Source organism: Heptranchias perlo, chromosome 2 (assembly GCF_035084215.1).
Source record: "Heptranchias perlo isolate sHepPer1 chromosome 2, sHepPer1.hap1, whole genome shotgun sequence".
Classification (NCBI taxonomy): domain Eukaryota; kingdom Metazoa; phylum Chordata; class Chondrichthyes; order Hexanchiformes; family Hexanchidae; genus Heptranchias; species Heptranchias perlo.
The window spans coordinates 39825479-39848655 of NC_090326.1; the positions used below are offsets into that span (position 1 = coordinate 39825479).

General features: G+C 46.2%; 1 protein-coding gene across 2 annotated transcripts in view; it reads left to right on the plus strand.

The window, feature by feature from the left end:
• Positions 1-19787: 19787 nt before the first annotated feature.
• LOC137337920 (serine/threonine-protein kinase PRP4 homolog) overlaps positions 19788-23177 on the plus strand; it is a 71924-nt gene continuing 68534 nt past the window's right edge. For both annotated transcript variants that reach the window (XR_010966613.1, XM_068001774.1), the window contains exon 1: positions 19788-19910. Coding sequence is in view for 1 of the 2 variants with exons in the window: in XM_068001774.1 (XP_067857875.1) it covers positions 19810-19910 (101 nt within the window). In the remaining variant the exon portion in view is untranslated. The remainder of the gene's footprint in view (positions 19911-23177) is intronic.

A 23177-nucleotide genomic window follows, 5' to 3' on the forward strand; every position in this document is an offset into this window, starting at 1 on the left:
ACGGGTGCGAATCAGAAAGCTTTCTGATCAAATCTGGAGTCAGGCAGGGCTGTCCTCTCTCCTCCGTCTTGTTCGTGTGTTGCATCGAGCCCTTTGCCGAGTCCATCAGGAGGGATGCGGGCATAAGAGGGGTGACGATCCCAGGCAGCGGAGGCACTCAGGTCAAGGCCTCCCTGTACATGGACGACATCGCCGTCTTTTGCTCGGATCAGCTGTCGGTCCGCAGATTGATGAGCATCTGCGACCAGTTTGAACTGGCCTCGGGGGCCAGGGTAAATCGTAGCAAGAGCGAGGCCATGTTCTTTGGGAACTGGACCGACCGATTCCTTTGTCCCCTTCACCATCAGGTCGGATTACCTGAAGGTGCTGGGGATCTGGTTCGGTGGGGCCGGGGCGTGCACCAAAAACTGGGAGGAGCGTATTTCCAACGTTAAGCAGAAACTGGGACTGTGGGATCGACGATCCCTCTCAATCGTGGGCAAGATTGGTTGGGTACGGTAGCATAGTGGTTATGTTACTGGGCTAGTAATCCAGAGGCCTGGACTAAAATCCAGAGTCATGAGTTCAAATCCCGCCACGGCAGCTGGAGAATTTAAATTCAATTAATTAATTAAATTCAATTAATTAAATAAAAAATCTGGAATTAAAATACTAGTATCAGTAATGATGGCCATAAAACTACCGGATTGTTGTAAAAACCCATCTGGTTCACTAATGTCCTTTAGGGAAGGAAGCCTGCCGCCCTTACCCGGTCTGGCCTAAATGTGACTCCAGACCCACAGCAATGTGGTTGATTCTTAATTGCCCTCTGAAATGGCCTTGCAAGCCACTCAGTTGTAAAATCTCGCTACGAAAAGTCATAATAAGAATAAAACCGAACGGAACACCCGGCATCGGACCACTAGGCACCGGACACGAAAACGGCAAAACACCAAGCCCAGTCGACCCTGCAAGGTCCTCCTTACTAACATCTGGGGACTTGTGCCAAAATTGGGAGAGCTGTCCCACAGACTAGTCAAGCAACAGCCTGACATAGCCATACTCACAGAATCATATCTTTCAGCCAACGTCCCAGACTCTTCCATCACCATCCCTGGGTATGTCCTGTCCCACCGGCAGGACAGACCCACCAGAGGTGGCGGTACAGTGATATACAGTCAGGAGGGAGTGGCCCTGGGAGTCCTCAACATTGACTCTGGACCCCATGAAATCTCATGGCATCAGGTCAAACATGGGCAAGGAAACCTCCTGCTGATTACCACCTACCGTCCTCCCTCAGCTGATGAATCAGTCCTCCTCCATGTTGAGCACCACTTGGAGGAAGCACTGAGGGTAGCAAGGGCACAAAATGTACTCTGGGTGGGGGACTTCAATGTCCATCAACAAGAGTGGCTTGGTAGCACCACTACTGACCGAGCTGGCCGTGTCCTGAAGGACATAGCTGCTAGACTGGGCCTGCGGCAGGTGGTGAGCGAACCAACACGAGGGAAAAACTTACTTGACCTCGTCCTCACCAATCTACCTGTCGCAAATGCATCTGTCCATGACAGTATTGGTAGGAGTGACCACCGCACAGTCCTCGTGGAGATGAAATCCCGTCTTCGCACTGAGGACACCATCCAACGTGTTGTGTGGCACTACCACCGTGCTAAATGGGATAGATTCAGAACAGATCTAGCAGCTCAAAACTGGGCATCCATGAGGCGCTGTGGGCCATCAGCAGCAGCAGAATTGTATTTCAGCACAATCTGTAACCTCATGGCCCGGCATATTCCTCACTCTACCATTACCAACAAGCCAGGGGATCAACCCTGGTTCAATGAGGAGTGTAGAAGAGCATGCCAGGAGCAGCACCAGGCGTACCTAAAAATGAGGTGCCAACCTGGTGAAGCTACAACTCAGGACTACATGCATGCTAAACAGCGGAAGCAACATGCAATAGACAGAGCTAAGCGATTCCACAACCAACGGATCAGATCAAAGCTCTGCAGTCCTACCACATCCAGTCGTGAATGGTGGTGGACAATTAAACAACTAACGGGAGGAGGAGGCTCTGCAAACATCCCCATTCTCAATGATGGCGGAGTCCAGCACGTGAGTGCAAAAGACAAGGCTGAAGCGTTTGCAACCATCTTCAGCCAGAAGTGCCGAGTGGATAATCCATCTCAGCCTCCTCCCGATATCCCCACCATCACGGAAGCCAGTCTTCGACCAATTCAATTCACTCCACGTGATATCAAGAAAAGGCTGAGTGCACTGGATACAGCAAAGGCTATGGGCCCTGACAACATCCCAGCTGTAGTGCTGAAGACTTGTGCTCCAGAACTAGCTGCGCCTCTAGCCAAGCTGTTCCAGTACAGCTACAACACTGGCATCCACCCGACAATGTGGAAAATTGCCCAGGTATGTCCTGTCCACAAAAAGCAGGACAAATCCAATCCGGACAATTACCGCCCCATCAGTCTACTCTCAATCATCAGCAAAGTGATGGAAGGTGTCGTCGACAGTGCTATCAAGCGGCACTTACTCACCAATAACCTGCTCACCGATGCTCAGTTTGGGTTCCGCCAGGACCACTCGGCTCCAGACCTCATTACAGCCTTGGTCCAAACATGGACAAAAGAGCTGAATTCCAGAGGTGAGGTGAGAGTGACTGCCCTTGACATCAAGGCAGCATTTGACCGAGTGTGGCACCAAGGAGCCCTAGTAAAATTGAAGTCAATGGGAATCAGGGGGAAAACTTTCCAGTGGCTGTAGTCATACCTAGCACAAAGGAAGATGGTAGTGTTTGTTGGAGGCCAATCATCTCAGCCCCAGGGCATTGCTGCAGGAGTTCCTCAGGGCAGTGTCCTAGGCCCAACCATCTTCAGCTGCTTCATCAATGACCTTCCCTCCATCATAAGGTCAGAAATGGGGATGTTCGCTGATGACTGCACAGTGTTCAGTTCCATTCGCAACCCCTCAGATAATGAAGCAGTCCGAGCCTGCATGCAGCAAGACCTGGACAACATCCAGGCTTGGGCTGATAAGTGGCAAGTAACATTCGCGCCAGATAAGTGCCGGGCAATGACCATCTCCAACAAGAGAGAGTCTAACCACCTCCCCTTGACATTCAACGGCATTACCATCGCCGAATCCCCCACCAACAACATCCTGGGGGTCACCATTGACCAGAAACTTAACTGGACCAGCCGTATAAATACTGTGGCTACGAGAGCAAGTCAGAGGCTGGGTATTCTGCGGCGAGTGACTCACCTCCTGACTCCCCAAAGCCTTTCCACCATCTACAAGGCACAAGTCAGGAGTGTGATGGAATACTCTCCACTTGCCTGGATGAGTGCAGCTCCAACAACACTCAAGAAGCTCGACACCATCCAAGATAAAGCAGCCCGCTTGATTGGCACCCCATCCACCACCCTAAACATTCACTCCCTTCACCACCGGCGCACTGTGGCTGCAGTGTGCACCATCCACAGGATGCACTGCAGCAACTCGCCAAGGCTTCTTCGACAGCACCTCCCAAACCCGCGACCTCTACCACCTAGAAGGACAAGGGCAGCAGGCGCATGGGAACAACACCACCTGCACGTTCCCCTCCAAGTCACACACCATCCCGACTTGGAAATACATCGCCGTTCCTTCATTGTCGCTGGGTCAAAATCCTGGAACACCCTTCCTAACAGCACTGTGGGAGAACCGTCACCACACGGACTGCAGCGGTTCAAGAAGGTGGCTCACCACCACCTTCTCGAGGGCAATTAGGGCTGGGCAATAAATGCCGGCCTTGCCAGCGACGCCCACATCCCGTGAACGAATAAAAAAAAAGAACCTGGTCATCAGGTGTGAGGTGCTCTCGGTGTTGCTGTACGTGGCGCAGGTCTGGCCCATACCTCGCTCGTGCGCCGCGACAGTTACCTGAGCCATCTACCGCTTTGTCTGGAGATCAAAAATGGACCGTGTCCGCAGGGACACGATGTACAAATCTCCAGAGAAAGGGGGGAAAGGCGTGCCCAACGTGGCCCTCATCCTGATGGCCACCTTTGTGTGCGGCTGCATCAAGCTGTGCATAGACCCTCGGTACGCAAACACAAAGTGTCACTACGTGCTGAGGTTCTACCTGTCCCCGGTGTTGAGAAGGATGGGCCTGGCCACGCTGCCACGGAACGCTCCATCCAGTTGGACCGTTCCGCCCCACCTGTCCTTGGTGGAACAGTTTGTGCAGAAAAACACCTTTGACCACAAGGCGATCAACAAGTGGTCCGCATGTAACGTCCTCGAGACCCTGAGGGAAAAGGAAATGGTGGATCCTGTCGGTTGGTTCCCCGAGCAAACTGTCAATGTCATTTGGCAGAATGCCTCATCGCCAGAACTTTCAAACAAGCACCAAGATCTAGCTTGGCTGGTGGAGAGAAGGGCCCTTCCCGTCAGATCCTTCATGTACTCCCGGACTCTCAGCGCCACCACGCGCTGTCCTAGAGGAGGCTGCACTGGAGACAAGACTGTCAGCCACCTCCTTCTGGAATGTGCCTTTGCAAAGAAGGTCTGGAGAGAGATGCAGTGGTATCTGTCCAGGTTCATCCTGAGCAGTTCCGTAACACAGGATTCTGTGCTCTACGGGCTGTTCCCGGGGACACACACTGAGACGGACATCAACTGCTGCTGGAAGACCATCAACTCGGTGAAAGACGCCCTTTGGTCTGCCCGAAACTTGGTGGTCTTCCAGTGCAAGGAGCTGTCCTTGACCGAGTGTTGCAGACTGGCACATTCCAAGGTCCAGGACTACGTGCTGAGGGACGCACTGAGGATGGGTGCGGCCGCCGCAAAGGCTCTGTGGGGAAAGGCAACCATTTAGAGCCTTCCCACCATTGTATACCAAGGGGCTGCAATCAGGGAAAAAAACCCTCGGGCAGAATGTAAAATTCTAATTGCTGTAATGTAACTGTAAACAATCTGTAACGTACATGTTATCAATAATCTGTATTGAGTGTAATGCAATGAGGCACCCTAGAGTGTCATGAACTGTAATTATGTCCAATGTGTTCATTGAACTGCACTTGATGTAACCTGAAAATTGCATAATCTATATTGTGTACGTTTGGAATGTGATATGACAACTGTATTGCTGCAAATTTTATGAATAAAGTATATTTTTTGAAAAAAAAATCACTACGAGAGAATCACTGGACACGGAGAGGTACCAGAAGATTGGAGACAGGCTAATATGGTGCCCATATTCAAAAAGGTGAACATAACAGAGACAGACAATTGAAGACCCATTAGTCTTACTTCCACTCCGTATAAAATAATGGAATCAATTATCAGGTGTAAATTTGAGGATTATCTACAATAATAACCTAGTAAACAGCAGTCAACATAGATTCAGAAGGGAAAGATCCTGCCTGACCAACCTCCTTCTTCAAGGAAGTGACAGTCCAAGCAGACTATGGTAGGTCCTTTGACATGGTGTATCTGGACTTCTAAAAGATATTTGACAAAGTTCCACAGGAAAGACTAATAGTTAAACTCAAAGCTATAGGGGATTCAGGGTAAACTCTGGGAATGGATGAGAAATTGACTGAAGGGTGGAAAACAAGTAGTTGTCGGGGAAGTTATGTTCAGGTGGAGGAAAGTATCAAGTGAGGTCCATCTGGCTTAGTGCTGGGACAACCACTGTTTCTAATTTACATGAATGACCTAGATTCAGATAATGAATGTTAAGTGGTCAAAGTCACAGATGATACCAACCTAGCATGGGCAGTGGAATTGGAGGGGGCAGTTCAGAAATTACAGAATGAGTTAGATAAAATATGTAAGTAGACAGAACAAAGACAGACAAAATTTAGATGGGATGAAAGTTTCTCATCTCTCTGCTGAGTGTAAAGATCCCATGTGAAATAATGGAGGTAGTCTCACTCCAGCTCCCGGTGTATTTAGCTCCACAGCACAAAGCACCCCATAATTTGGCATAAATTTTCACTAAATTCACAATCTCACTCATAAGGATGGCTGGTGAATGAAGTAGGAAAATTCACACCACTACAGTAGAGATGTTAGGGTTAGAGCACATTCTGAACAACAAAGCAGAGGTAGCATTACTCTGCAGCTGGCCATGCTCTATCTGGCCTGTTTTTGCTGCGATGTAAAAGGGTTTTTAATTTGTCTTTTCTGAAGACAGCACCTGCAAGAATAATTGAGTTGTACCTTTTCATCCTCTTTTTAATATTTTTATTTGTTTGAATTTTTATTTCCCCATTATAAATTAGTCTGTAACTGTTGATATATAACCCATTTCTAATGTTTATTTTGTATAATAATGCCTGCTGTGAAACCTTTGAAGAATTATCTGACACCAACACTAGTAAAGCATTCTGTTCCTCAGCACAGACACATCTCACCTTGATGAGACCAAAAAAAACTGAATTATAGTTTTCCAACTGCTACATTCAGTGGATAATTAAAATATCTATCTAATTGGAAGTTAAAACTTTGGTTTCCCCAGTTAAGAGATTGCAAAAGTTAATGAAGGAAATTGTAAACTGAGAGACTCCAAAGATGCATCAAAAATGGTATTATGTTGGTACCAACCTGGAACATTGCATTGAATGGGTTAAATACAAAATCCCTCCCCTACTTATTTAGATTTATGCTGCAATAACCTTGACTTCAACACCTGGTCTCTAAGGAAGCTTATAGCATTAACCCAAAGAAGTTGTTTTTGTCAGCACCTCTATTGGCAGTGACATCCCCAGTGACAATAAAAATGTTGTTGAAGGCACAGGCAACCATCTTTTCTGATCCTACCAGCTTATTACCCTGCACTTATATGCCTCAGCCAGAAATGATGTATTGAACTGCAACTTTAAAACAACTGTACACTGCAAGAGCTTGTGCACACATAATTGTTTTTTTATTGTCCCAACTGTTGGGGAATTTTCCCAACAATCTAAATGGAATGGTTTTTGTTACAGCACCAGGGCCCTCAAAAAGATATTGCAGAACCAACTTTTTGAAGCTGTTCTGCAATCTAAAAATATTAGCTGAATCAAGTGTGGCACACAATGTCGTTGGAGCAGGTATCATGCTCCCTTTGCCTGCAAAATGAGTTTACTTAAAACAAATGTAGTTACAGGTCAGCGGTTACCCTTTTTGCTAATTTTCTCTGCTTCCCTCTCCTGTAATCCCAAAGGTGGTAATTCATGACGGAGTAAAGTGTCATATGTACCAACAACTCTCCAGTATATCCCCCAAGTGATCATTCTTTCTATATGAGCCTCGACAGTAAGTGTTTCACAGCCAAGCACAATGATGGCTTCACCTGCTGTCTACACACACACCTTCTGACAGGGACACCTGTAGAGTAATGAATGGTAATTTTGGATTGTTTTTCCCCTCCTTAGCCCAGGGACATGTAGGCCAATTGTAGAGGGTAATTTTAACCCCAAAGAACAGGTGGGTGAGCAGTCAAAATAGTAATTATTTGGAGTGGGACTACATCCCGGCTTCCACTTCTGGGTTTAATCCAGGCAGGTTCGTCTGCGTGTGGACAGCAGACACCAGGAAGTCCTGACCCCACTTAAAGCCGGCGGGCTGATACTTAAAGGGGCAATACACCTCATTGAGATACTTAATATTTTGTGTATTGGAAAACTTAAATGAATTTAACCTTACATGTTCGGGTTTCCCATTACTTCCAATTCATGTCAGATGAAAGCAGGTGGGAAGGGCCGAATCCATGAGGTGAGTGCCTTTATTGCACGGTCTGTGAGCCAGGAGGAGCAGGAGTGCTTCATCCAGGCCCAAGGTCCCCACAATTGGCCGATATTCCCCGACGCTGGACCCCCCCAACATAATCTCCGTTGCTAGCTAGACCCCACCCAATGTCATCGCTGGCTGACCTCCCCCACCAACTCCGATGTCATCCACATCCCCCCCCACCCCGCTTCCTCTGATTTTTTTTCCAAGCCCTATGATCTCTCTTTCCTTCCCGCCCCTCTCTCTGATTTGCAGCTCCTTTCTCTCCTGACAGACTGCTAGCTGTCAATCTGGCTGCCTGGCATGTGGGAAACCCAAAAGCTCAAAAACTCACCTTCAATTGAGTTGGGATCGCAGATTGCGACGCACTCAATTAGCTTCCGACTTCCCCACGCGAATATCTGTGAACGCTCAGGGTACCCGGCTCCAAGTGAAAATCATGCGCATAGTGTCTCAAATATTGTCCTGATTAAACCACCTAACCAAACATATCCGGATTCAAGCCTGAGATATTCTAATATGTACTATTCAATACAACCAAGTGCCCATCATTTACTACAACAATTCTGGTTCAGCATGAATGAAAAGTACGATAATCATGTTGTATTCTCACCAGCAGGAAGTAGAGAATAAGCAGAGTGGCTGGTTAACTGGCTGTAAAGGTGCAATGCTAGCTTACATGCCCTTTATCTAGTCAATCATTCTCAGCGTGTTATCTCTGATGTATTATGTATTCTTTGCACATTGTTTATTCTATTGAATATATGTACTTTTCAACATGAAAGCCAATAAAAATGTTTAAAAGTTTGTAAGTGATTGCTGTTTTGTTCAACTATATTTAATAATGATGTGGAGATGCCGGTGATGGACTGGGGTTGACAATTGTAAACAATTTTACAACACCAAGTTATAGTCCAGCAATTTTATTTTAAATTCACAAGCTTTCGGAGATTTTCTCCTTCCTCAGGCAAATGTTTTGCCTGAGGAAGGAGAAAATCTCCGAAAGCTTGTGAATTTAAAATAAAATTGCTGGACTATAACTTGGTGTTGTAAAATTGTTTACAATTATATTTAATAAAGTGACAAATTATGACACGTTTTGTCTGTTGAATTTTCTGTACAAACTAAACTTACTGCTATATCTAGCTCAACACAGGAAGTTATTATGGTGTAGACACATGAAATTTTTCCTTAGTGCTATAGGTGAAACCAAGGCTTCACATTTTGACGTGGCAGAAATCATACCAAACAGTAAGGAAAATATTTAAATGATACTAAAGAATGGCTTGGTTGAATAAAAAAAAACTTAAGAAATGGAGAGATAATGTTGCTGTACTTAAAGTCTGTGCTTGATAAAGAGTTGGTTAAGAAGAGAGACATGCGAAAACTGTTTACAAACTGGTCATTCCATCATTGAGACATGTCTGAAATTAAATCTTTTTTTACAAAAGGCCAAATATTAAGTGAAACCGTAGTTCCCAGATTGGGTCACTGTTAAAAATGCAATCAATGCTGCATTGGTTGCTGCACTATTACTGTGGTATAAATGACTTAAAATTGACACAAGTTAAATTTTATGTCAGGATATATACTTCTAATTAAAGTATTAGACATACCTGTACTTTTACTGCTGTTTATAAAGAGCCCAGTCTTAAATGGACTTTGATAGTATTGCTGTTTCCACATTGATAAAGTTCAATTATGAAAGAGGACACTACTATATTGGTTTGTTGTTCAAACATGAAAACATATTAGCTTGAATATTGTGAAATCCTCACAAAAGACTATAAAAGTTATTTAGGTAAATCCAAAAGGGAGTTGAATGAAATGGCAAACCCAGCAGAAGTCATTGCATAACAACCAGCAAAACAAAGACCGTTTTTTTCCCTTCTGTAGTCTGTGGACAATAAAGCTTCTTGTAACATCCATACTGTCATCATGATGAGATCAACTAACCCTTTTTTCTGCTAACTTTCTTTCCTTCCTTCCTTCCTTCCTTCCTGCTGTACTGAAGGTGTTGACTCTTTCCTGACGTATTGTTCCTTTGCCCTCAGTACCTAACACAGGCAGCCATTATTCAAGTGTGAACCTAAACAGTGTTGGCAAATTACTCAAACAGGTGCGGGGGAGCCTCGCAGCTAAACCTGTGCTCCTGGGCCTGGCCAAGGTGACCATCTACAGATCCAGGCTAGACTCGGCTTGTGAAGGCGGTTGTTCCGATAGTCTGTCTGCGGCATTCTCCGCACCTGTATAGTCCTGGAGAGGGAGCACGCGGTATCTGCCAGTACGCTTGAGGCTTTCCGCGACAACAGGGACTGGAGTACATAGTTGATGAGGATAATTGCACTCTGATTTAATTAGTATGATTGGGTGTTTATCATTTGTGTCATAAAATGTTTTTTATGGTGGCACTTTGTTAGTTTTTCAGGGTTCATAACACTGGCGCAACCCGGTGTTATTCTACGGGTTCATTCAAAGATACTAAATCTGATTTTGTCCTCACCCAATGTCCACATATCCATACTTCCAGCTGGAATCCTCAGAAATGTTCTGCTTGCTAATTGAGAGGCACTGAGACTATTATAAGCTGATTGAGGATTGAACCCACAGCCTTCCTGTCTATAGCTCAGCTACTCATTCCTTTAATGAGCTGAGCCATGGGGGGAAGCTAAGGCAACTAGGTCAACACAACGAGGGATCCAAAATAAAAATAGAAAATGCTGGAAAATCACAGCAAGTGTGTTAGTATTTGTAATCTGCAAGCAGTCAACAGGTGGGCATCGCAGGGACTGGAGTGCATAGTAGACACTGCCAATAATGTTATGATTTAATTTGCTAAGTTTCCTTTGTCTTTTGTACGATTTGGGTACTTATTAGTTGTGCCCCTCAGGCATTTTTGTTCAATTTCTTTTTCTTTTATTTGGGTTGATGATACTGGGGCAACCCAGTGTCTCCTAATGGGTTAATTAAAAAGAGGCAAGCAGTCAGTCTTTGTTTACAAATGAGCAATTTTCCTGGTCTGTATGGCTCAATATTATACAATGGCAAAACTTAATTGGCATTTAGCCAATTTGGAGAACTAGGTGTTTGTCAATTGGAATGTGATGGGTTGCATTTATCATGCTTTCCAAGTCAACCAAATGTTTCATGGTCCCTCTCTGCACTGTCTCCAGAACTTTAATGTCTCCCTTGTTCCTCTGAGACCAGAACTGGACACAAGACTCAAGGTGTGGTCTGACCAGAGCACTGTATAATTTGATTATGACTTCCTCTAACTTGTATACTACCACTTAAGCTATATAGTACATGGTTCTATTGGCTTTGTTGATTGCTGCTCTGCATTGGTTGGATGGATTAAGTTTTGAATTTACTAAGGCTCATAGGTCTTTATCAACTTCATCTTTAACTAGGGTTGCCAACCCTCCTAGATTGCCTGGGAGTCTCCCAAATGGGTCATGACTCTCCTGGACACTGTTGTTAGGAGAACTTTGCCCATTAAATTTCTCTTTGCAGCCCCACTGCTCAGTGATGTCAGCCTACCACCACCGCAGAGAGCCAGCACTCGCTAAGGAGGGGGCTGGAAATGGGAATGGCAATTTGCCGGGGTAAGGGTGGAGGGGGGGACAAAGATGATGGGGGGGGGGGAGAGGAATACGGAGCAGAGAGGTACAGGGCTAGGATGCATGGGTTTGGGGATCAGAGCGGGAGAAAGAGTGACAACAATGAGGGAGAGGAGAGGTGGGGAGGGAGAGAGTGGAGCTTGGGCTGGGTGCTAGAGGGAGCATGGGGTAGATGTGGGCATAGGTCCCAGCATTTCCTGCAGACCTTGGAATACAGCAAGATGATGAGTGAGAGAGGAGCAGCCATTAAACCGGTGAGTGAAACCTGGGGAATTTACTATGGGTAAACAGTGAAAGATTGTTTCCACTTGTGGGCGAATGGAGAACAAGGGGACTGAAGATTGTCACTGGAAGAACCAAGGAGTAAGGCAGGGGGACATTTTTTTGAATGGAGGGCTATCGTGGGATGCTTCACCACAAGTGGCTATTGAAGAAGAGACTAGAACATCATTTAAAAGATAATGGGATAAGTATTTGAAAAGGAGGAATATAAAATGATCTGGGGGAAATGGAATTACAGGAGTCAGCACCAGCACTGATGTAGGCAGTGGGGGTTGAATGGCCTCCTCCTGTGCTGTAATTTCTATCATTCTATGAGAACTCTCCTTTTAGCAAGTCCGAGCCCAGGGAGTGGTTTAGAAATGTTGGTGCTGAGTTTAGGACGATGTACCCTATGAGATGCCCAAAACACCGAGCCCGCTGCCCTTTGTGCAGTATCTTGGATTGGTACAGGTTGGTCTGTGCCAGCCTGTTTTGACATGTTGGGCACGATTTTAAAATTCCAGCGGGATGGCAGCAGGGGGGGCAATGGGCGCGCGGGTAATCCGAAAAATAAAAACTTACCGTTCCCCGTGCGATTGCGACTTAATTGATGGCCCTTAACCTTATTTCCGGGTTTGCCATCTGAAAGTTGTGCAGTGGGCGGACTGCGCACCCACATGAATTGATGTCCGCTGGAGTGTCTGGATTTAAAGGACCATTGCATCAATGGGTTTTGCTGCACTGAGGAGCAACCACACAGAATGGAACAGCAAGAGGGGCAAGCCAGCGCCAGGATTCAGTGACGCCTCACTTGAGATGCTGCTGGCCAGGGTGAAGAGGAGGAGGGAAATGTTCTACCCGGCCGACAGGAGGAAATGCCCTGCCTCTGCCACCAAGAAGGCCTGGCTCGAGGTGGCAGAGGAGATCACCAGCAGGAGCAACATCTCCTGCACCTGGGTCCAGTGCAGGAAGCACTTCAATGACCTAACTAGGTCAGCAAAAGTGAGTACACTTACTGATTCTCCTGCATTCCATGGTGCACATCAACCCCCTCCCCCCACCCCCTTACACCATTCTGCACTGCCAAGACTACTCCATCACATCACTCCTCACACCCACTTAAGGTTCATCCTTAACTTACCTTCACTTCCTGAGCACTTCCTCACCTCCCCATTTGTGACCCCACCAGTACCATTCACCTCAATCCTCATCCAATGTGATGTCTCTGTCTGATACTCACCGTCTGATACACCTCTTTCACCGTCCGCCTCACCCAAACCAATGCATTCATCGGCCGACCACTTCACCATCACTCACTCACATGTCTGTACTTTCTCCCCTTGTAGGAGAAGTGAGCACAAAATGCACATGAGAGGGCGAGGACTGGAGGGGGGCCACAACAAATAGTGGTCTTCGCGGAGGAGGAGGAGGAGGAGGAGGAGGAGATCAGCCGTATCGTCGAATGCCTGTCCGTCGGGGACGCTGAGACTGGCACCCCACAAACGTCTGGTGATGCAACTTTAACATTCATCACACACAACATGAATTGGTGTTAATGATTGGCATGTTGAGCACCTCAGTATGCACATCTCAACAATACACGTCTGTGGTGATATTTAATATTGCTTTCTGTTCTCTTACAGGCCCTTCAACGACCGAAGTGACGGGAGAAGGTGATTCCCCAGAGGAGCTCCCAGCCTCTGAGGGTGCACCGTCTCATCTTAGTGAGCCATCCACCAATGCAGATACTCTCACCTCAGTGGGTCCTAGTAGTCAGTTAGTTAGGTTGGCATCTGGTGAGTCACCACAGAGAAGTGAGCACGAGCAGACACTGATGGCAGGGGCAACTGTGGACCGTCCCCGTCGGTGGGCACACTCCTCTCCAGGCTCTGCTCAGCTGGACGCAGAGGCTGAACCCCGGGGGCTATCCTTTAAAAGGAGGCTGATCGAGGGACAGCAGCACATTTGTGAGGTACTGGAACAGGTGCCACATGCAATCTCCACAATAGCATGGAGGATGGCGGCACAGGTACGTGCAGGAATGTCTGAGATAGTGTCGCAGGTAAGTGCGGGAATGTCTGCGATGGAGGGAAGGCTAGCCTCCATTGAGCTTCAAGCACGGCTCACAAATGAGTCCATTCAGGCCCTGACGACGGCCTTGCAGACTCACGGTGAACAACATTCTCGTGCCTTAATCAGGCAGGCAGAAACTTTACAACTGGGCTTCCAAGGCATCACACGTGTCTTCCAAACAGTTCTCCAGGAGAGGGTTGATGGCAAAAGAGGACATGGAAGTGGGGATGCCACTCAGAGTTCCCAAGTCTCACCCGTTGCCCCCCCCCCCCCCCCAACCAGTACCCACAATGCTGCCTCCTCTCCAGGTGGCTGACTCTGCTCTTGCACAGATGCAAGCGGAGCAGTCTTTTGTGGGGACCTCATGGGCTCCAAAACCCAGAGGGCATAGGCCAAAAGCATCTCAACAGTCAGGGCATGAACATGAGCAACCTGTCGCTACCTCAGCTACAGTGGGAACACCACCACCTGCACGTTCCCCTCCACGTCACACACCATCCCGACTTGGAAATATATCGCCGTTCCTTCATCGTCGCTGGGTCAAAATCCTGGAACTCCCTTCCTATCAGCAGTGTGGGAGAACCTTCACCACACAGACTGCAGCGGTTCAGGAAGGCGGCTCACCACCACCTTCTCAAGGGCAATTAGGGATGGGCAATGAATGCTGGCCTCCCATGAATGAATTTTTTTTAAAAAGCTACAGGGGATGTAGCTTAGAAGTAGTAGGAAGCAAAAGGCTAAGGTTTTGTGATCACAATGGGTATGCACAAGAGTGTCTGACAGACTATCATGTTTTTCATTTATATTTGTTTTTTGTTAAAGTCACATTATACGTTATAATTCTCACCACTATTGCCACGTCTTGCCTATTCTTGACTGCCTTTTGTGATAGCATCCTTTCATGTGCTTCATCAGGAACTGCGTGACTTGATGCCACCCAGTGGGTGTGTTTAGAGGGTGTATTTGTAGCTGTAGGACTGTTTTTTTGCGCGGTGGGGTGGGGTGGTGGCAGTGCTGGTGTTGGCGCTGGTCTTTCCAGGTGGTCTGAGGACTGGGCTATCCTCACATTGCAGGTGTCCTTATGAGAATCGTTCAAATATTTGTGACTCCCTGGCCTCACTAGCAGCTAGGTGAGCCGCTGCTCTGCCGATGAGTTCCTCCTTCTCCTCGTCCTCGTCCGGCTGCTGCTGCTCCTCCTCAATGTTGATGGCAGATGTGGATGTTGGATGAAGGCATGGGGCCTCATCAACCAGTAACCCTCTCTGTTGTGCAGGACATAACAGATGACTATAATTTGAACCACTCTCGATGGTACGCATTGAAGCGCTCCCTCAGACCGATCCAGACACTGAAATCGCATCTTCAGCAGTCCTGTTGCATGTTCAATGACAGACCTGGTGGCGATATGACTGTCATTGTATCGACGCTGTGCCTCGCTGATGGGGTTTTTCACAGGTGTCATGAGCCACACGTGCAGGGGGTGTCCCTAGTCTCTGAGGAGCCAGCCCTTAAGGCTATTTGATGCATGGAAGAGGGCCGGGATGTTGGATTCCCTCAGAATGAATGAATCATGGCAGCTGCCAGGGAATCTGGTGCACACGTAAAGAAATCTTTTCCGGTGGTCACAAACGAGCTGTGTGTTGATGGCGTGATATCCCTTTCTGTTGATGAATAGTCCTGGCTCATGTGGATGTGCTCGGATTGCCACGTGTGTGCAATCAATTGCACCCTGTATGCGTGGGAAGCCAGCCACCGAGTGGAAACTCACTGCCCTCTCCATCTGGCTGAGATCATCTATGGGGAAGTTGACGTAGTGGGACGCCCTGTGAAAAAAACAGTCAGTGACCTGCCTTATGCACTTGTGGGCAGACAACTGAGAGACCCCCGCGATGTCACCGGTGGCGTCCTGGAATGATCTGGAGGCAAAGAAGTTGAGGGCAGTGGTCACTTTAACTGCCATGGGCAATGTGATGCCACCAGGCCCAGCCGGGAACAGCTCGGCGTGAAGGAGGCTGCAGATATCTGCAACCACCTGGCGACTCACTTTCAGCCTCTGTAGGCACTGCTCCTCAAAGATTCAGGAAGCTCAGCCTCGGTCTGTAGACCCTCTCACGTGGGTACTGCCTCCTGCGACATTGGCCCCTCAGTTGTTCCCCTCTCTGTTCGTGTGCAGGCCCATGTGGCGCAGCACTGTGTTGTGGAGCTGCAAGTGCCGGAAGTGCACGCTGTGCCTGGCGAGGATGGTGATGTTCCTCCTCCTCGGATGAACTGTTGAATGCAGCCATTGCCCCCCCCCCCCCACCCCGATCCTGATGGTGTCAGTTTGAGGGGGTCCAAAAAGTAGATAAATATGTGTGAACAGAACAATTCTGAGTGTAAACCAAGAATTTTCAGCCAAAACACAAAGATCTCCCAGCCAAAAGTTTGTGTGAGAGAACTGAGTGCCCTGCTGCAATTACTCACCTTTTATCCCCATCTGTCAAGACAGGGATTTAAATATCCAGATGGCTGCTGGCTGCAACCTGCCTAGTTTCCCGTGGCGTGCTTCATACAGCATGGGAAAGACGTTGAGGCAGCGTTGAAATCGCTTCCCAGCATGATTAACAACATTAATGAAGATTTCTACAACTTTAACTACCTTGATTGATGGTTTAAATATCGGCCCGCTGGCTTTAATTACCGGCGAGGCTTCTGGGTTCCTGAGTGGCGCGTCACCAGGTGGGTCTGGTTTGTGCGTGTTTTTTGGTGGGTTGGAGCCAGGATTCCTTCCCACTCCAGAAATGCCTGCTATTGTTTGTCCAACCCCCAACGGACTCGGACTTTGAAGTTAAAATCGTGCCCACGAAGCCCGATTACAGATTGGCTCTGAGGCTCCCAGTTCAGAGTTTTCACCTTCACACAGAACCTGAGTCCAAGGAGAGATGAGGCTGTTAAAAGTAACATCTACGGAGGAGCCTGACCGTAATCTGTGCAGGGGGAATATCAGTGGGTTATAGGGTTGCTACTAGTTACAGGTAGGATAGTGGGGTGATACACCTGTTACTATCAGTGAGTTATTGTATTACTATTGGTTATGAGGGGAGTCTGAGTGTTAATGTATTACTATTAGTTATCGGTGCAATTTCAGCCAGTTATTAGTTACTGGTGCAGTCAAAGTTTCTCCCACCTCTGCTTTCCCTTCTGTGAATCCCTCCCCCAACTTTAGTTTACCTTCTTTGCCTGCTCGAGAGTGGCATCCTGATTCTCAAAACTTCTCGCACAACAGCTGTTGGCGCTAAACCACGTGCAAAGATACTCAACTACAGGGGACCTAACCTTTTATAAGGTAAATGTAATAACATTTGCTGTTATCACATGGTCAGGCCTCCAACCGGAGTTGGCAACCCTCTCTTTAACTATTTCAACACCATTCATGGAATATGTGTTAACCCATTTTTCTCTCCCCTTTTGTTTTGTTCGATTCCATTAAGTAGCTTTCTTTTTCCAGTTTTCAGTCCACAACTTAAATATTATATTATCTTTCCTCTTTACAGTTGGTCACATGCCTGCTATATTTTTGCATAAATTTTTGTTTTAAGAACATAAGAAATAGGAGAAGGCCATTCGGCCCCTCGAGCCTGCTTCGCCATTCAATAAGATTATGGCTGATTTTCGACCTCGACTCCACTTTGCCACCCAATCCCCATATCCCTTGATTCCCTTAGAGTCTAAAAATCTATCTATCTCAATCTTGAAAATCATCAACGACTGAGTATCCACAGCCCTCTGGCTTAGAGAAATGCAAAAATTCACAACCCTCTATGAAGAAATTCCTCCTCATCCCAGTCTTAAATGGCTGCCTCCTTATCCTGAGACTATGCGCTCTAGTTCTAGACTCTCCAGATGGGGAAACAAGCTCTCAGCATCTACCCTGTCAAGCCCCCTCAGAATCTTATGTTTCAATGTGATCACCTCTCATTCTTCTAAACTCCAGACAGTATAGGCCCAATCTATTCAACCCCTCTTCATAGGACAACCCTCTCATCTCAGGAATTAATTTAGTGAATCTTCATTGCACTGCCTCCAAGGCAAGTATATCCTTCCTTTAGATAAGGAGACCAAAACTGTACACAGTACTCCAAGTGAGGTCTGTACTGTTGTAGTAAGACTTCCTTACTCTTATACTCCAACTCCCTCCAAAATGCCATTTGCCTTCCTTATTGCTTGCTGCAACTGCATGCTAACTTTTTGTGTTTCTTGTACGAGGATACCCAAATCTCTCTGAACACCACATTTAATAGTTTCTCACCATTTAAAAAATATTCTGTTTTTCTAGTCTTCCTACCAAAGTGAATAACCTCACATTTCCCAACATTATACTCCATCTGCCACCTTTTTGCCCACTCACTTAACCTGTCTATATGGGCCGGGGGGGGGTGGCGGCATTGAAAATTGCCACCATTTCAGACTGGCCTCCAACCCACCTAGTTCCGGTTTACACAGGGGCGGGCGACCATCTGCTCCCAGAAGGCAGGTCAGGCCTTGAAACCTTTCATGGAGGCTCTGAGGCTCCATTTTTCTGAACTTCCCTATTTCAACCCCAGGGGGCCGGGATTCCCAGGACTTCTATTTTACACCACGTTAAAGGCACAACTTGTGGGCCCGGAGGAGCAGGAGTGCTTCCCCCAGGCCCAACAAGCCTACCTACAACTACCCCCCACAACGATTGCGGACACCTGACTCCCGATCGCGGAACTTTTTCCCACCCCCCAATCACGGACCCCCAACTCCAATCCAGATTCTCCGACCCCTAATCCTACCCCCCACTCCAATCCTCCGATCCTCCCCCTCAACGATTGTGGACCCCCCCGAGATGACACCCGACACCCCCCCCACCCCCACCATGACTGATCCGCAATCCCATCTCCCATGATTCACAACCCCCTTGACAACCTATGCCCCCTGTGCCTACCCATGACCCCCCCCCCCATCCATACAAACAAAGACTTACCTGAACATGTCCTCTCCCTGGCTGGTCTCCCGTAAGGATGTCTGGGAAACCCGTACTAATGGGTTTCCCGACCTCAATTTGACCTCCCACCCCCTTCCCGGCTCGGTTTTAAAATTGAGCCCCTGTGTCCTCCTCACCGCTTACTTTCCCACCTACATTTGTATCGTCAGCAAACTTAGATACATTACACTCGGTCTCCTCATCCAAGTCATTAATATAGATTGTAAGTAGCTGAGACCCAAGCACTGATCCTTGTGGCATTCCGCTAGTGACAGCCTGCCAACCTGAGACTGACCTGTTTATCCCTACTCTCTGTTTTCTGTCCGTTACCCTATCCTCTATCCATACTAATATATTACCCCCAACCCCATGAGCCCTTATCTTGCGTAGCTACCTTTTATATGGCACCTTATCGAATGCCTTTTGAAAATCCAAATATACTACATCCCTTTATCTACCCTGCTAGTTACATCCTCAAAAAACTCCAATGTTTGTCAAACATGATTTCCCTTTCATAAAACCATGTTGACTCTGCCTAATCATATTATGATGTTCTAAGTGCCCTGTTACCACTTCCTTAATAATGGATTCCAGTATTTTCCTGATGACTGGTGTCCAGGCTAACTGGCCTGTAGTTCCCTGTTTTTTCTCTCCCTCCTTACATTTGCTACCTTCCAATCCACTGGGACCGTTCTAGAATCTGGGGAATTTTGGAAGATCACAACCAATGCATCCACTATCCCTGCAGCCACCTCTCTTAGAACCCTCGGAGGTAGGCCATCAGGTCCAGGGGATGTGTGGGCTGTTTAGTCCCATTAGTTCTCATTTCGTGACTTCCAGTTTCTTTTTATTCGATTGTTATGTGCATAAAATCTTAAAATATGGCGGATTCTAAATTAACCTCTTAAAATTAAGAGAGAGAGAGAGAGAGAGATAGCAATCAACAGGTTCACTCCATGCAGAGAGTACACACAACCCTGATTGGCTATCTGCCCACTCGCTCTTGTTTCATTCCCAGCGCTCGCCGTCTCTGTGCGCTTGCGCGCTGGGTTGGGCGCGCGTGCGCGGGCGAGCGGTTGCATTGTGGGAAAGTGGCAGGGCAGAGCGGAGCGGATGGTGAGAGACGGCCCCGGTGAAATGGCGGATGTTCACAACCAGGACCAGGAGGAGGACTGGAGCAAGAACGAGCGGCTCACGGCCACCGTGGAGGAAGAGTAAGAGAGTTGCCCGCGTTCAGCGTCGACGCGAATCGAATTGATTTAGCGGTCGCGATTATAAACAAAGCTGCCGTTAAACCTCGTGTGAGTGAGAGTCAGTGAGTGAGTGGGAGCCGGTATGTGGTGGCCGCGCTGTTTGTGGTTTAAATAATAACGTGCGGCCTGGTCCACATAGGCCGCCGCGGCTGGCCTTCTCCCCGCTCCCATCCGCAGCCGCGCGTCTTTTCCACTGCTCGGCTTGGTTCTGGGTGCAAGAAGTTTCCACCAGCCGCTGAAAGTCATACTGTGCGGCCGGCGCTTTTGAGGTGAAACGGCTGTTGGGCCTCACTCGGCATGTGAGCATCAGAGGCCAAACTGTTTGTTGTATTTGGAGGGGACACGGTGAGGGGATAGCTCTATTTTTACTTATTCCCTCCTATAATATTCCCTCCCTATTTTATTCGCCCCCCCTCCCCAATTAATTGCTCCCTCAATTCTAAATTTATTATCCTTCCTCTCCACAGATGCTGCCTAACCTGAGTGTTTCTAGCATTTTCTGTTTTTATTTCATTATCCTGCCTGTCGATTTATTCATCCTGCAACTTCCCCTCATTCTGAATTGATTATCCTGTCTGTTGATTATTTTATCCTACTTTGTGACGATCTCTTGTGTGTTTTGTACTGGAAAGTTAATTTACTTTGTTTAAAGTAAATTAAAGTGGCCAGCTTGCCTTTTTTCACTTTGACCTATGAGTCTGTTCACTGGACTAATTATAGAGTGTAGTGAGTTATAATAGAATATTTAGATTATTTTTCTAAAGTTGCACCTTTCTAAATATGTGGAAATACTGACAATTTGGAACAATAATCCACATAAGTAAACAAAAACAACTTGTATTAAATGTTCCTATATTGCATCCTCATGATGTCCTTTAAAGCAATGGGTTATTTTTGAAGTGCAGTCACTGCTGTTACATACACAAACACTGTTGCCAGTTTCAGCAAATGAATGAATGACCAGATAATCTGGGGTTTTTTTGTGGTGTTAGTTGAAAGACTATTATTGGCTAGAACACTCAAGAATTTCCCACTCAAGTAGTGTTATGGGATCTTTTGTGTCAACTGGAAGAGGCAGACAGAGTCTCAGTTTAATTTCTCATCTGAAAGGTGGCACCTCCAGCAATATAGCATTCTCTCCCTTGTGTTCCATAACCTTCTGACTCATGCAAGAGTGCTACAAATGGAGCCAAGCTGACATTTTAGTATTTTAATACTTGGGCAAGCAGAGTTGTCCATTCTGACTTTCCATTATGAAAAAAATTTCAGCTTTGTATTTTTTTTAAAAGGTCAATTCCCCCCCCCCCCCCCCCAGTGTGTTTGTAAACACCCAATCTCCTCCCCATGTGTCAAGGTGCTTTTAATGCTTCGTCAGACCATGGTCATATAAAATAAGTTTGTGTGTGTGGAAATAGCTTCCACAATTATGGAAATTCTCATTGTTTTTACTCTGCTTTTTAAAACACATTCTGCGCGTTTTTGAAGCCCGAAATTGCTAGAAACAGCAATTATAACGAATGCAAGATTCAATATTTTATTGTAAAATGTGATTTTTAGATTTGCTGTTAACTTTTATTTTTTAACTTATCCAGTGATGTGCATTTCCACAACTGCATATTTCTATTTCATAAATAATGTTCAATCTTGTGAAAGTAAGACAGTGTGTTACAGAATTCATGACTGAGCTAAGATTTGATAGAATATTCATTCATCTAACAAACAGGGTGATGAGTTTCAAATATGATTGGTGTACAAGGTTGTGCCTGTGAGTTATAAGTCTTCAACATTTGGGAAGGAGAAGCCTGTACTTCACTGGTGAGATATGTCAGTTACTCTGAGCATGAATTAGTATTTCACTGGTCACAAAATACCTAATATTTAGCAGCTTTGCATGTTTGAGAATTTGTTTATAAAGATCACAAGATAATTACAGATTGGACATGTTTGGCATTGAGTCTACAAAGACTCTCAGGTCTTGGGCTTCACCTGTAGTTATTTCAACACCATACATGGATTATGTGTATTGTGTATTTTTTTCTTCCTCTATGCAGTACTTTACATTTATTTGCATTGAGTTTCATCTGCCTTTGCTCTGCCCACTTACATATTTTACAATTCTGTAGTATCTGAACTGCCTTCTCCAATTCCACTGCCTCTCATAGTTTGGTAACATCTGCAAATTTGACCACTTTGCATTGAGTATATGAATCCAGGTCATTGATGTAAATTGGGAAAAGTGATGGTCCCAGCATTGAGCTCTGAGGCAGCCCAGTGAGCACTTTCCCTTGCTTTTCTCCCCCCTTCCCTCCCTCCTCCACATTGACATAACATCCTCTGTTTTCCCCCTTCTCCCCACTCTGACATAACTTCACTAATGGGTACTGATTGTTTCCTGCCCTTGCACCATGTCTTTTTTGGCACCCTTTTTCAATATGGGCACCACATTAGCCTGTTCCCAATCTTCTACCTCCTCTATGTCCACTGTCTCCCACATGATTGTCATTGTTTCACAAAACTCCTAGTATGTCTCGGCACTCCTGAGGATTTACTTGTTTTGTGTCCAATCACCTTGTCTATGACTTCCTTTTAATTTATAACAAAGTAATTCATTTTATTTGGGATACCTTTGTTTGGAGTTGTTTGCTGGGTACCCACAAAATCTTAATGACAACAAATTTGAGGTATTTTCACTTGTGGAAAAAGAAACCTCATGAATCTGCAATCTTTGAACTATGGATCTTTCATTCCTGCAAAGGAGTTTCTTGATTTTCTCATCTAGAAATAGATTCTAATGAATTTACATTACTTTGGAAGGTGGTTTGTTCTGGTGAATTTTGAAGCAATTTTGATTTTAGAACTTCATAATCCATGGATTAAATTTTGGGATCTACAAATATCTGTCACTATTAAAAATGTTACCCCCATTTTATCTGTCTTCAGAAGCTGCTGTTGGGAGTTCAGTTGTTGCTGGGTTTGGCCTAATCCAATCAGCACAAGAGACAAGTGGGGGTACATTTCTGATCTTTTCTTTAGCCTACAATGTAGTATCTATGTGGTACTAGCAGTACGTTGCTGAATTAAAGTTTAATTGTGGAAATTTTGAAACTAAGCATTTCTCCTTCTGTTTGATTCCTATTTGTTGAGATGGAACAAAAACAAACGGGAGGTGGTTTGATAGGCTTGCAACTTGCTTTCCCAGGCACTGGAATAATAGTACAAACATTGCAA